This window comes from Danio aesculapii, chromosome 21 (genome assembly GCF_903798145.1).
Source record: "Danio aesculapii chromosome 21, fDanAes4.1, whole genome shotgun sequence".
NCBI lineage: Eukaryota > Metazoa > Chordata > Actinopteri > Cypriniformes > Danionidae > Danio > Danio aesculapii.
The window spans coordinates 23,382,977-23,398,980 of NC_079455.1; the positions used below are offsets into that span (position 1 = coordinate 23,382,977).

Below are 16,004 nucleotides of genomic sequence, written 5' to 3' on the forward strand. Positions count from 1 at the left end.
TGTCAGTCAAAATTAACTAAACTTGTGGATGCTGAATAGTCATTCCATATCAAACTAATAGTCCTCATTTCATTATCTGAATCATTACATACAAAAATGTTGAACTAGATGTCAAAATCTGTCAAGATAATTTTATAAACAAATTAAATCTGTTTTCCTGAAAATGTCTTCTAAATTTAACAGTTTCCTGAATGATTTACAGACCTGTGTATGTTGTAGGCTCAGTTCCAATATGTACTGCAATATTGTTTACAGTTGTGCACAGCTCAACCCAAAGGAAGTTCATGTTTGTTGTAAATAAGGGTGTATTTATTCTTTTGCACAATGCTGTGAATCAATTAGAATTGCAAAGAGCAGTAAAAATGTGAAACATACATATTCAGTGTCTTGTACTCAGATACCTCACTAAATGCAGTGATGTCTACCTTTACTGTAGTTTTCAAATGGCTGTGCAAATAGTATGCAGTGCTGTCTTGAGCATCTTCAGTAAGTGTCACCAAAATCGGACTTTTTTGCATTGGAAAAATGTACAGAGTAAACTGTCATAATGAAAACATGACAAAGCCATTTGACTATCTTGTTCATAAACAATGGTGTCAGGACTTTTTATCTTGATGACACTGACACTTTGATTGAGATGAATACTTGCTTTTAGGGATTGAGTTATCCATTTTGAGCAAGTGACACGCTTTTACAGGTTATCAACTTGGTTTTGCAGTTTATACTAATTGTTTTGAGAAATGCATTAACTGTTGTGCAAATGTAAATAGTGTTGTGAGAAATGCACCAAAGCCACTGAGAAAAACTGTAAAATAAATCAGTATTTTAAAATGCAATGTTTAATGTGCCAGACACAAACTAGACACGTCAAATTTCTAAAAAATTAAATAACAATTTAATATTAATCTGCCCAGTTAACGGTTAATTCCAATTAACGAGTGGTGGTTGTCGGTTAGCAAAATTAACCGAAATGAGCATCCCTAATTATTATATAAATTCATATTTGTTTTCTGAGAATGTACAAGGAATGTATTGGATGAATGCACACTCACCACAATATCATACTGTGGCCTGGTGATGGTGGGCAGCACATAGACACTGTCCGCAGGAAAGTCTCCTCTCTTCTTGGTTCGGTCATTGACTCCATGAGCCCAGCCTGAAGTCAGGACCTGTTCTCCAGTGTGCTCATCCAGAAAGATCAGATCTCCCTTTGAGAATCTCAGGAACGAAGCATCTTGCCCAGCTGAAAAAACAAACAGAAACATCTTTTAGATATTTTATTGATTATGTTGATATATATACAGTTGAGGTCAGAATTATTAGCGCCCCTAAATTATTAGCCCCCCGTTTATTTTTTCCCCCAATTTCTGTTCAACAGAGAGAAGTTAACTTAATAGTTTTAATAACTCATTTCTCATAACTGATATTTTTCTTTCTATATTATTTGTTTTGGGACTTGAATCAAATACAATGTTAATTAACCCAACTTTGTGCTTACCAGGATAATGGCTGTCCATCATCGCCACTACGAACTTTGACCTTGAACGCAGGCCCTCTAGAAAAGCCACAACCAGGTCCCGAATGTCTTCAGCGTTGTTGGATGTGAAGGTATATTCATCTCCTTTAATAGTGGCCAGGGTAAAGCTCTGTCCTTGCAGCTTTCCACCTCTGCAAGCACAATGATCAAAAGTGGGTTAAAAAAAGAGTTAAAATATAATCCAGTGAGCACTTAGATCAAATAAAGTGTGTTTGGTTGGATAATGTACTGCACCTGCTGCTGGAGACCGCAGTGATCTCCGGGAAAGAAAGGTCTAAAAGGACCTGCTCCTGCTCATCCACAAAGTAGACTCCCGTCCAGTTTACAGCCACTATAACATCATTCTTTGGAAGACTCGGCCCTGTGAATGAACAGAAAGAACAGTTTAGCTTTTACCTAACAGCATTTGTTTTTATACAACAGTTCTGTCTGGTTCTCGAATCTGATTGGCTGATAGCTGTGCAATGTTCTGCAATATCAGAACTCGTACAGCCTCCTCACCCTTCTGTTTTACTCTGCCCACATAGAGTGACAGCAGATCAATAAGCTTATTACAGTTTGACAAAAATTGCAGCTGTTGGGCAACATAATGTACTTTTGAGGCTTTTTAGTCGAGAATGTAGTTGTTTAGATTGCTTCAATGCAGTTTATTTATAATTTATGAGATACAGTGCGTCGGCATCTATTAGCCTGTCATACTTAGCAGAGCAAAGATGATTAATGTTGTCCATCCACAAGATGGCGACAGAGGCTCCATAATAAGCCCTTAGAGGAGAAAAACTCATAATTTCTAACTACAACTGATCAAATATTATAAAAAATATTATATATATTATAAATAACATTTATAATATATAAACTATAATATATAATTATAAATTTATAATATATACATTTAAATAATTATTATGAAACTGGTAAGTGACATTCTAAGTCAATCTCTCTCTTTTTTATGTTGCAGTGCTGTATTTATACCATAGTAATTGTGGTGTATTGAGTGTGAGATGGGACTCAGATATCAGGAATATATGTATTTTGTGTATGTATCTTTATATAACCCTGAGTTACTTTGTGGTTGGCCATCTGTCTGTTTCAAATGAGTCTCCTGTTTTCGTTACTGCAGACTAGTTCAGTAAAATGAAAGAAAGAAGAAATGTCTGCATGCGTTTAACATTTTTTCGTTAATGCAAACACATCAGTAATCTAATCTGGTAGTGTTTGCACTGCTTTGGCTTCAACAGAGAAATACTGGGAAATCTCAGTAGACTGATGGCATTTCATGATGACATTTTATTTCGTTCAGCCTTATAATCTTAAAATGTGAGCAAAATCACCTGTTTTCACTTTAGACCTGTCATCACTTTAGACATTACGCTAGAGAATCATTCAAACACTAGCTACAAAAGGGTTTTTAGACTCTCATGTTTGATTTTCTTTTTTATAGACATTATCATGCTGTCGAACTGTTGCATAAACACAATATCACACAAGTAGCAGTGCGATATATGGCTGTATACCGTCACTGGTGGGACACTAAGACACTCGGCCTGCAGCCTCTTTTCAATGCATGCCTCCCATGCCTCATGATATTGCTCAATTAGCAAACAATTTATTCCTTGCAACACAATTGACAGAATAAGATGAGCAATCTTTGATGCACATATTACTAGTCTGAATTAACATGAATTAGAATAGAATTTTTTTTTTTACATGAATTAGTATGCCTTAGAACTGTGCAACATGAATGTTACTAGCATTATTTAGCATGTTGCTAATTTAGCAAGTTGTTAACAAGTTTCTGCTATGTATGATTTACTGTTTGTAAGTTGTATGAGTTTGAAAAGACCCAGTCTGAAGCAAGTCTGCTGGTTGTAGCCTGAAAGCTCTAGGAAGAGATTTATTTAAAAACATTTGTCTCAGAAGAAGAAGAAAAAGAAGCTGAAGAAGTACAAGATGAAGAAGCTTATACATGATTTTTAAAACATAAACAACACCCTGGTCACTCTTTTTTTTCTTTTTTTTTTGGAGCTTCACATCTTCAAATAGGGTACACAGTGATATCATATAAACCAGGGGTTCCCAAAGGGCCAAAAACTAAGCTTGATTGAGGGTGGTGGGCCGGAGGTAAATATACCAAATTGTAAAGTTGTCAATGTAATTTCTTAATTTATTATTATAATTCATTATATAATTTAATTAATACTATAATTTATTACATTTAAAATACTTCAATTGTTTTAATAATTATACATTTTCTTGTACATTTTATTATGAACATTTTACAACAAAAAACATGAAAAATCTAATTTAGAACACTAAAAAATACACTTTGCCTTGATTCACTTGATTCGCTGGTGTCTTCTGCTATTCATCAAGTGACTGTTTTTAATTTTTAATAAAAAAAAAATCTGATTCATTCACAACATTTAATTAAAGCATTTAGTTTAAGTTTGCTTTTTTGTAGATCAAAATAAAAAAAACTAAAGTTATGTTAAATTAGAAATGAAAAAAATCCCCCCAAAATCCCCCATCATTCTCCTTTTCTTCTCAGATGGGATGGAGGGCCAAATCAAAGATTACCCTAGTTTGTCATTGATATAAACAATCTGTAGGACATAGGTATTTAAAATAGAAATCATACACAATAACATACACAAAAATACACAAAGAAATCTGATGTTCTCACTGAAACGGTTAAATTTATTCTTAAGGATGATTCAGACTGATGGATTCACCCTACTAACTCAGAACTTCTTCCTTACCTTCTTCAGAATCCTTTTTACCTGAGAATTTGAAGGCCTCATAGAAGCGTGAAAATAGCAAAGGCCACTTAAATCGAGCAAAATCCACCACCTCCTCCTTCACTCTCTGGGAGTCAAACCTCTTCTGTGTGTAGATTCCCTGTGGACATGCACTGGTCAATATCTGGCTCTCAGAGCAACACAATATCAGCCATTACCTCAGAGACAATTACCCTGGCTCTCGTCACCTGCTTATAAGCAGAACGTCTCACAGACTCATGCATTACCACACAATCCATAAATTGATCGGCAGCTTTATTAAACATTCATGCCCATCACTTTAGCCCATGAAAGGTAGAAGGGTAATTAAAACGGTCTCCACCCTCGAGAACGGGAACATGAGATTCATTTTCCCACAGGAATCATCAATCAAATCTCAAGCCGCTCAGTCCATCAACTGCTACGAGCTAGCATGCAGACGGCAGTGCTGACTTAAACTACAAATCCATAACAAGACAGTGACCATTAAGTGGGGATTGTCTCAATTATTCAGGGTCCTGTGATCTTACTGTATCAGAGCGAACATCAGGGTATGGAGCTGGAGGTTGTGAAGGTCGCCCACGGCATACATTTAGATTATAAAGTTAATTATAGCTTGAGATTATATTAGCGCTGAGCGGAGATACAGGTACTGCTGTAAGATAATGAAACTGCTGTCCTTGAGAACTTATCGTGAGGTCAGACAGACACAGTAATGAAGACACTGGTGTAGAAGTCTAATGATAATTGTTTGGTTATACTGTACATACAACACAGCATTTTGCACCTCTGCCATAGAAAATGGAAAAGCTTTAAGTACAAGTCCAGTTTTAATGTGATTTTTTAAATATTATTCCTAATTATAAATAAGCTAATATAATGTTTAAAACTATCAAAACTATCAAAAATATATAATATAATATAATATAATATAATATAATATAATATAATATAATATAATATAATATAATATAATATAATATAATATAATATAATATAATATAGGGCAGCAAAGACATGTGGTACAGGTGAATTGGGTAAGCTAAATTGTCTGTAGTGTATGTGTGTGAATGGGTGTGTATGGATGTTTCCCAGCAATGGGTTGCAGCTGGAAGGGCATTCGCTGCGTAAAACATATGCTGGATAAGTTGGCGGTTCATTCCGCTGTGGCAACCCCGGATTAATAAAGGGACGAAGCCGAAAAAAAAAAAGAATAAATGATAATATAATATAATATAATATAATATAATATAATATAATATAATATAATTTAATATAATATAATATAATATAATATAATATAATATAATATAATATAATATAATATAATATAATATAATATAATATAATATAATATAATATATATGGTGGTTCATTTCGCTGTTACGACCCCTGATAAAGGGACTAATTTTAAGGAAAATAAATGTATATATGATAATATACTATAATATACTTGTGTTGAAATTAATCATAATTTTGCTTAATTATACTATATTAATAACTATATTAATAATTTTGCGATTGTGTCGTTAACTTATTAATTTTTACAAATTCTCATGGATTGGACTTAAAAAATAAAGAAGAATTGTGTTGTTTCAGCTCATCTTACATAAGTAATTTGAACATGTCAACAAATGTCATTTTATTGAGTGTAATGAATAAGTTAATTATCAAAACGTTACGACAATTCATTCATTCATTTTCTTTTCGGCTTAGTCCCTTTATTAATCTGGGGTCGCCACAGCAGAATAAACCACCAACTTATCCAGCACATTTTTATGCAGCAGTCTCATCTCTGGGAAACACCCATACACACTCATTCACACACTTACACTACGGACAATTTAGCCTATCCAATTCACCTCTACTGCACGTCTTTGGACTGTGGGGGAAACCGGAGCACCCGGAGGAAACCCATGCGAACGCAGGGAGAACATACAAACTCCACACCAGCCGCCAACTGACCCAGCCGAGGCTCAAACCAGCGACCTTCTTGCTGTGAGGCCACAGCACTACCTACTGCGCCACTGTTATGACTATAGTGACTTTTAAAAATAATGGCGCAATTTTTTTTTTATGCTTTACATTTTTGCAGGAATAAAAATACATTTCAGAAATACAAGTCCAACAAAAGCTGTGAAATAGCATAGATGTAAATGAAACTGTAAAATGTAAAACTGTCTAAGTTTTAGTTTTTCAACTATTTAGGAAAGTATTTAGATTACCAAAAAAACTATTAAAAACAAGTCTATAAAAATCGAATAAAATTACAACGGAAAAAATGAGATAAAATAGATCAAATAAATAAAATAAACCACTTTCATAGTCTCCCATCACGTATATATGTACCTTTATGTGAATCGCTATTATCATCTGAGCCCATTTCTCCACTGTCTTAGAGGGAGTAATTTCTCGATCTGGGATGTAGGACTGAATAAGGCTCAGAAGGCGTTCTGGTAAAACCTCCGGCCCATAATCCACATAGTACTGCTGAGAGGCCAGCTCGGCCAGATCCTCCTCCTGGGACGACACACAACATACACACTCTTGGTTTAAAAAGTACGTCAATTTTTAAACTAAGAAATATGCACACGACAGCTCTCACCCGATCACAGCGATACTCCCCGAATTTGACCCCACGCACAATCTGCTGGTAGATGAGGTTGGTGGCCACACTGTCCTCTGCTGGGTTGTGCCAGGGGGTGAAGATCTCCTTCCTGAAGAACAGCCTCCAGGGGGCGTTGCGCTCCTGAGCCCCTTGCTCTTTAGCGTACTGCTCACACTGCGACACTGCATCCATCACATGATCCTTACCACTGCCAAGTGATGAGACCTGATTCACATTGGACCAAATAATCATATGTACGGAAGGACACATACACTATTGATCAAAAGCAGTAGAGGGCAAGAACTGAAAGTTTTAAACCTTAAAAAGTTTAAAAAGCATAAAAAACACGCGCATAACTATAGGACACACTTTTTAGTCAATAAGAAAAGTTGCGCATAAACTATGATTCAAACACCTTTACCGAACAAATTCCAGTATGCGCATTAAAAAGGTCGTGATTTTGTTATAAGAGATCAAGTGATGATAAAAATTTGTGTGAATGGACAAACCAGCAGGCTGAGCACATTGTAAAACATCTGAAATGTTGTTTTAGTCATTCTAAAGCACCTTAACCGTTTCAGTATTAGTGTTATTATATTGTTAATTACCTCCAGAATTGTCAAGAGCATCTGTGCTCCGCGTTTCACTCCTTAAAACGCCACCACATGTTCATTGCATGTCGGCATTTGCCTTCAGAGACGCAAGCAATTTATTAAATTAAGAAAAAATTCATGCAGCTTCTCCTACCGCGGCAAATTCCATTTTTACTTTTGATATTTGCCGCCAGTTAATCAGGTAGGGATAATTTTGTTTTCTTTGACTACTTGGATGGAATCGCTGTTTTATTTGTACAATATTTCTGCAATATTTCTGTTTTACGCATAAATTTAATTCGCATCTTTGGATGGAAACATAGCTAGTGAGGTGGTTTTTGCATCCAAAATCATGAATGACCTTCTGAAAGTGCATATGTTTTCTGTGAAGTTGTAAACACGCATTGCATTTATGAAAATGGCTGATTGGGATGAATCAGGGTATCTTCCATCCATTCCATATCAGTTTTCAAACAAAAAAAGGAAAACTAACAAAAGTTTTCGATTTTTACTTTTGCTAAAAAAAACAAACAAAAAAACAAAAAACAAATAAGATTTTGGCTCGATTTTCATTATTTGGTCTAGGGCAGGAAAACGGATAAATGGATAACGATATCAAATCCATTTGTGCCACTTTGTGGACTCATGGGTGTGCCAGTCAAGAAAGGAGGTGTGTTAAGGCACATTGTTGGCACGTTGTTGTTTTGAGGAACTAAAATAGACTGCACAATTTACCAGCTGAAAGCTGGTCTTAAGTCCAGCACAGAGCACGCTAGTTATGCACCTTAAACACTTACACATTGCTTAAAACACACAGTGTAAAATAATTAAAAGATTTAAATATTACAAAAATGATAATTTAAAAACCACTGCCTCCATGCTTTCTTCAGGGCATTTTTCAGTTTATTCACGACAATTTGCATTTGTATACAGTTATTATTACTAGTATTATTTATTTTATGCATATTTATATTTGTTTTAATAAAAACAAGCTTAGATTTGTCCACCTGTTTTGGACCATATGGGGCATAGGACTTGAATATAACTCAGTTTTATGATCACACTGTTATTATTGTTCATTTATTATTATTGTTTATTAATTAAAACTGAATTTAAAAATAGTTTTGAAACAAATCATTGCGCTTAACAAACTAAATTAAATATGTAGGCTAATGGATGTCTTCAGTGGATTGAGTTTCCACCATTTCCTTACACCACAAAAGTAAAGGAGTAAAGAGTAAAAGTAAAGTAAAGAGAACGTAAAGAGGCCAAATGGAGGAAGCTCGTTCTTTATCCTCACGCTGCAGATTGTTAAAATAGAGCCCTTCCTGTCAAAAACAGCAACATTTTTTAAAACAAATTGTAAATAACATGAATGAGGCATAAAAAAAATCTCTTTAAATTATTATTATTATTTTTTTTAGAATTTATCTGTGTAAAAACAAAGTATTAGTATCATTACCTTATCAAAAAGTGCAATGTATAAGGAAAAGCCGAAGCGATCCTTCAAGCCGATTTTATCTGACAGAGCATTGCAGAGCTCTTCGGCTGTGGTGGCAGAGTCTGTCAGCAGGGTCTTAGTGGTGCCGTCCATGAAGGTCACCGGCAGCATGATGGGCTTCTTAGATTTAGTGGCCTAAAGGAAGAAAGATAGAACGATCCAGCCAAGCAATTCATATTTTCCGATTCATTCTCCCAACTCAACCTCTTCCAGCTTTATTTAATCTTAAAATACCTGCAGCTCAAGCCAAGAAGGAGGCTGAGTTCTCGTCTTATTTGCAAAAGTTCTTCTTAGTCTCTCTTCACAATACGGCGCATAACCAGGAGGCCCACTGTTAATGAACGTCCGCAGATACTGAAGATAAAGATGCATGAAAAAGCATAAATAGTGAGCAAGATAACAATGTATGAGATCTTATTTCCTGCTGACCAGTGCAAAAAATACGTTTTTTTTACTTTTACAAATTTTTCCGAAGGAGCAAAGCACCCCACACAGAGGGAGAGCAGGATCCAGCCACGAGCATGACTGCTTTTAGATGAATTCTGGCTCAGTTGTTTACAGATCTGACAGTAGATTTCATCTCTGAGGAAGGAAAAAAGCCCATGTGTAAAGGTATTCATATAGACTGTACATTTAGCAGCTCCAACAATTAAGCTTCTACCATGTAATGACCTTAGAGCCGGGCGTAAAATGCCATTGCCAATGATGAAGTGTAGTTTTTCTAAATTTGAGGTGGGTCGATCTTCAAGCATGCTGTTTCCCTGTAGACTGTAATCGCTGTCCGTCAGCCTTCTAGTCACCTAACAGAGACAGGAAGAGTGTTTAAGATTGAATCACAGCTGAACATTCTATTGTTTACGTTTATTCAGCTAGGACACATTACACTTGTCAAAGAGACAACAAACACATGAATAATCACACAATACAAATCTATTTCAAACAACTACTGAGCAAAATAATCTTGATTTGGAAAGATTTCTTAATTACTTTGACCTTTAAAAACATGTCTGTCAAAAAAGCCATCAAAAAATCCAGAATTTTCCTAAAACATAGGTAAAAAACAATAAATAGCGAGTTACAGACCTCCTCTGTAAGCTTTGATTTCTTCTTTAATGTGAGGGACACCAACTTATGACGAACACTGTTCCTCTTCTGGATGTCAGTTGTGGAACTCTGCAAACAATGAAGAAAACTTTCATACCTTACATCAGGGACGCTTTACAACAATTTTCAATTCCATTTAAGGGGTCATTTTATGCATTATGTAGGTCTTAGGTGTTTTAAAAAAGGTGTCTGCAAAGATATTTTTTGGATTATTTATTATACCGTGGTGTAAATGCCTCTTTTTTGGAAGATGTAAAAATGTTTTTTTTTCGTGTGTGTCACTTTAAACACACATGCGCTGCTGCTCCCCATCCCTTTTCCAGAAGAGGGTGGAGTCTTTACAGCCTGTGCCTCTGAAACTCTAGCAAAGCACAAAGCTTACCAGTTTAAACTCCTGCCATTTGTTTTTCTGAGCACGCAGATACATAAGCTCTGTGTGAGTAATACTTTAATTTACTTTATTATCTGCAATGTGGAAACTTTTCTCTGGCTTTACAGTGGATTACTACATAGAAATAAACAAAACATTTTTAACGCACTACATAGAAAAGAATAAGAAACTGATTCTCTTTGGCATAAACTGTGAAATATACACAGTTGGTATGGTGAAAGCACATGAATGTAATATGAATATGAATGTAAACAGTTGTAAATTAAATTGCATGTGTATTCAGCCGATTTGAATGTTATGGCTTGATTAAATGGGCCTTATCGGTGGTTATCAGCTGATAGATATGGGCCAGTAGGGGCCTTCTGCTTCTACTGGTAGGCTCAGAAGGCGGTTATCATCCATCTACATGGTTAATCCGCAATAGATCACATACGGCCGTGGCCGGAATTTAATGAGAATCATTTATATTATTTATTAAATTAATTGAACTTTATTAATGTCTAGCCCTACCCCAACCCTAAACCCAACTGCCACAGAATTGTAAAACCAGACCTGGATCTGGAGTTTTCTCTTTTAATATAGCTGATTAACCATGTGGATGGATGATAAAAGCCTTCTGAGCCTACCAGTAGGCGCAGAAGGCCCCTACTGGCCCTTATCTATCAGCTGATAGCCACTGATAACACCAATTTATACGAGTGATAACATTCGAAGCAGGTGGTGTATTACAGTGGTCAATTAGTGTCTCTTAAATATAACGACAAGACACTACTAATACAAATCAAACAGGTCGTGTTTCCTTGGGCAGGAATAATTTAAATTCAGAAAATTAGAAACAGGAATTGGGGCCTTTGAGGGTGTTCTGAAACAGTGCTTACTGGTATAGAGTATAAGTGTCTTTGTTACTGAAATGTATTACATGTAAAAATTATTCATTTAGTCCAGTGGTTCCCAACCTTTTTTTGCCTGAGACCCCCTTTTCCCCTGGAAAATATTGTAAGGCCCTTGTAAGGTAACATTTAATGATATTATCACTCATAAAAGTTCGCAGTAAGGATGATAAAAAAATGTTATTTTCAAACAAACTGAATTTTTATTACCATATCTAGATATGTTTATGCACAAATAATAGCCTAATGTAAAATATAAAAGCAAAACATCAGTAGGCCATTTGTAACTAAAAAAGCCTTTGTCCTTTATATTGGCCCTATATTAGTTGCCAGTTTTTTTTTTTTAAGTTTCTTGTCAGTAGCTGTGACGTCCCTCAGCTCATTTTGGGTGTGTGTCAACTCTTTTGCAAAAAATGCTCTGGGCTTGTCGTGGTATTGGGGATTATTCATCTGCAAATGTCTTATTAATGTGGACGGCCTCATGCATTCATTTGCAAGAACTTTGGTGCAGATAATACACTGTGGATGGGTCAGGGACTTTTTGCTTCAAGAAAATGGAACAAAACCATAGTTCAGGTAACTATCTTGGTATTACCTGCATTTCGAGTTTCCAGTATTGCTAGCGCTGTGACCCAAAATGTTTGGAGCTTCCTCACCTGGGTCCAGTATGCTTGGGTCATTAGTATTAGCTGCTGAAGGCGAATCAGTGAGACTCACTCACATTTGTGGAGGACAAATCCGTTTTTTGGTCAGCCAGGGGATGAAATGAACTAAGGCAACATGATCATTCTCCTAATTGTCCACTGCTAAATTTTTTTTAATATGACACGACCCCCCACAGAGCTTGCTGAGGCCCCCTTGTGAGCCAGGACCCCCCCCTGTTGGGAATAGCTGATTAAACAATGTGAATTTTAATGCTTATTTTTACCTCCTCATCCACCTGCAGGGCCTGCAGCTCCCTTTTGTAGGTTCTCTTTCCCAACGTCTCATAGATTTTAGTCATAACGGGTATCTTCTCACTGCCATCACTAATACTGATATGATATTTGGGTTCAGGAAGATCTCCCATAAACCTCAACACAGTGATCCACACAGCCAGAGCAGCCTAAAAACACACAGGCATTGGAGCTTGTAATCATATTTCACAGTAAACCAGTAAGCATAGAGATGTCTAATAAATAAATGAATGAATGCTTACTAGCTGATCTCCTTCATCTTCATGAAACAGAAGAGGCTGTTTCAGTGGCCGGCGTACATACATGTGTGTTGCATTTCCCTGGAAGTAGGTTGCAGCGAACTTTGCAAACTTATACTCCGTTAGGTCCTCCTCTTCATCGTCAGGAAGTGGAAGAGGCTCGTCAATGACTTCCTTAAACTGTTTTGGAGCATTCTCGAGATCCTGAAACAACAAGCAAACTCAGACGAGATTCAAGCCAAGCAATGTAATTTAGGTTGAAATTGACAATGCTCCACACCTCAAACCCTTCTGGTGCTTCACCCTCCAGGTTGGGAAGGGAATTGGCATTGCCCAGAAATCCGAACATCTTGTCCACCATGTCGGAGTCATTGACTGGCTCCTGTTTTTCTCTCTCCATCTGCTCTAGAAGCTCTTTTTTCCTCCGTGTCTCATTGCGCTCTGCCAGCTCTCTCTCCTCCTGCTCTCGGTCGAGCTGTGCCAGACGCTCCTGATGCTTCCTCGCTGCTTCAGCCCGAGCCCTGCGCGCCGTCATCTGGTTCCTAAGACGCTCCTCTTCAGCCAGACGCTGCCGCTCAGCTTCTAATCGACGATCCCGCTAAACAGAGAACAAACTTTATAACGGCACATATAAATAATCAGACTGAAGTGTTTATTATAACAAACTTTGAATGGTGGCTTGTTTGATTGATGGACAGGTGATGGATAGATAGAGATCAATGGATGGACACAGAAGGGTATGGATGAATGGATGTGTGGATGGAAAAACACATGAATAGATGTACACATTAATGGGTAACCCTTTAGTCAGGGTGCGAATTACAGGGGGTTCGGGGGGGTCTGACCCCTCTAATTAACGCTTGATCCCCCTTGAAGGACATCAAAACAAGATGTATGGGGGGTCTGCCATTTAATAGTTTAGAAATTGTTTGCTCTGATCTGTATCTTAAATAATATCAATAATTAAAATAATAAATAACTTCAATATTCATTTGACCATCCCTATAATGGTTCATACTATTGTGAATGCATGTTTGCGCCAAAAATATTAATTCATCGGTTTGAAACCGGCAAATCTAGAGCATCAACAGACAGTGTAAGTGTTCACAAAACATGTTTCTTAAAAAAAGGTGTTTGTAGGTGTCTGTTCTGTAAATCTAGATGCATAGTTTGTATTTTATTATACACTGGAACGCACATGGAAGTTAAACAGTAAGATAAAAAATACATGCAGTCTTTCATGGTTATCCAAGCTAAAACTAGCAAACAACAATTTGCTACGGGTGCAATGGGTGTATGATAGGGCCCATAGTGTTGTGCTGAACTGTAAGACTGTTTTACAAAACAACCTTATAGTGAATGTAATTCCTGTTTCAAGAAATGAGCCAAACCAAATGAGAAAAACTGTAATATCACAAACATCATAGAGAACCACTCAATATCCCTCAAATAAATTAGATGTATTTGAATAAAAATATATACATTTGGTGCACTGAGGCATATTATCGAACATAGCCAAAAAGCTTGACCAGAGAGGGATTGATACATAGACGAATGGAGGAATACACAGATGGGTGGATGGATGGATGATTATATGAATAGATCAATAGATGCATGACGGTGGGTAGACAGATAAAATGAATATATAGATAGATGGATGAATGAATGGACTTGACAGACTAATAAACAGATGGACATATACTGTGAATAGATGGATAAACAGATGGATGGATTTTCTGATGATTGATGTATTGGTGGATAGAAAGGTTGATCGATTAATGGACAGATGAATGGATGCATAGAACGATCGACAAATAGATAAGTAGATGAATGGATACACAGACTGAGACAGATGAATAAATAAATGGATCAAATAGTAATGGATGGATGGATGTTTGGACAGATAGACTAGATGCATAGATAAACAGATAATGGATAGACGTTTGGATTGATAGACAGACTAATAGATGGATGGACAAACAAATTAATGGATGTATGAATGGAGAGAGATTGATACATAGACGGATGGAGGAATACACAAATGGGTGGATGGATGGATGAACACATGAATAGATCAATAGATGTATGATAGTGGGCAGAGGGATAATTGATGGATGGATAAAATGAATTAATTGATAGATGGATGAATGAATGGACTTGACAGACTGATAGACAGACAGATGAATGGATGAATAAACAGATGGATGTTTAGACACATAGATAGACAGATGAATAAATTAAATGATGGATGGATGATTGTTGAATTGTTGATTTACCTCCAGTCTGAGTCTCTTGCACAGTCTCCGTGCTATCATTCCTCGAGCATAAGCCTGGATTGTCAAAACCGCATGAAAGCGTTTTGAAAAAGTACGCCGTACCAGGAGTCCTCGACACCAGGCCTGCAGCAGAGTGACGCGTATCCTGGTCGCCTGGTATTCCTGGTGCAGTTTCCGTGACCTGTACAAGGCCTGAAGCCGCAAGAAACCAACACGCATCTGGAAAAACAGACATAATAACAATCAGACAAAACCTCCAAACAGATGATTCCTGCTCAGGTTTGACAAATGACACATCAACTCACCACAGCGTAGTGCTTTCTAGTGATGTAGCCTCTCCAAATGCGCTGGATTAACGTCACAGCCCTTTTAACCTTCAGGAATTTAGTTCTGGAAAACAAAACAGATACACATCAGATTTCGACTTTATTTTTGTCCTCTTGTCTTTACTCTTTCTTTTTCCTCATACCTCTCTTTCATTCCTCTCACAGTCTTCTGGATGAGAATGACCTTGTCAGTGATGACTTTATCTCTTTCCATTTCCAGGAGCATGTCATGATGATCCTACGCCAAATACAGACCGAGTACACAATTAGTCACAAATCTTGAACACCAAAATCTTCAGAAAACATTGACTCGTAGCAAACCTTCAGAAAGATTTTTGTCTTTCCAATCTGCCAGTCATCGTCTCTGAGCAGAACTGACACAACAATACGCTGACAGGTCCCTCGCAGATCTTCCTGTGAGAAGACAGAGATTGAGCTCCCTTCTCGCACTTCACACTTGTCAAATAACACAACACGACCAGATGGAATTTCAAAAATGACTGCGCGCAAATAAGCTTTGAGAAAAGCTGTCAAGCAAACATTGGCTGCTGACTGCATTAACAGTAAAGCTTTGGACTTGCCTGTTTGTAGGCTGGTTTGACCCCAGGCATTAGCACCCGATAGCGGTCCACAAACTCAGCGAAGGTGTAGCGAATGGGATATCCAGCTCTGCGTATGCGGATCGTCTCCATCATCCCGGAGTAGCGCAACTGCCTGACACACAGACCTCTATCAAACATCTGCAGATGAGAGAATGAGAGCCGATTCAGATGACTTGCTCAAAATGGATAGCTCATTCCCCA

At 37.0% G+C, this 16,004-nt stretch overlaps 1 protein-coding gene across 1 annotated transcript in view; it reads right to left on the bottom strand.

Annotated features, from left to right (window-relative positions):
- myo7ab (myosin VIIAb) overlaps window positions 1-16,004 on the bottom strand; it is a 55,921-nt gene that overhangs the window by 16,283 nt on the left and 23,634 nt on the right. The window contains exons 16-34 of the mRNA XM_056446262.1: window positions 15,783-15,941; window positions 15,523-15,615; window positions 15,345-15,439; window positions 15,181-15,265; window positions 14,876-15,094; window positions 12,880-13,197; window positions 12,603-12,803; window positions 12,333-12,509; window positions 10,103-10,192; window positions 9,692-9,819; window positions 9,475-9,601; window positions 9,254-9,373; window positions 8,981-9,154; window positions 6,923-7,150; window positions 6,667-6,837; window positions 4,321-4,438; window positions 1,772-1,898; window positions 1,499-1,668; window positions 1,053-1,243 (exon numbers count right to left, since the gene is read on the bottom strand). Coding sequence (XP_056302237.1) covers window positions 1,053-1,243; window positions 1,499-1,668; window positions 1,772-1,898; window positions 4,321-4,438; window positions 6,667-6,837; window positions 6,923-7,150; window positions 8,981-9,154; window positions 9,254-9,373; window positions 9,475-9,601; window positions 9,692-9,819; window positions 10,103-10,192; window positions 12,333-12,509; window positions 12,603-12,803; window positions 12,880-13,197; window positions 14,876-15,094; window positions 15,181-15,265; window positions 15,345-15,439; window positions 15,523-15,615; window positions 15,783-15,941 — 2,991 coding nt within the window. The remainder of the gene's footprint in view (window positions 1-1,052; window positions 1,244-1,498; window positions 1,669-1,771; window positions 1,899-4,320; window positions 4,439-6,666; window positions 6,838-6,922; window positions 7,151-8,980; window positions 9,155-9,253; window positions 9,374-9,474; window positions 9,602-9,691; window positions 9,820-10,102; window positions 10,193-12,332; window positions 12,510-12,602; window positions 12,804-12,879; window positions 13,198-14,875; window positions 15,095-15,180; window positions 15,266-15,344; window positions 15,440-15,522; window positions 15,616-15,782; window positions 15,942-16,004) is intronic.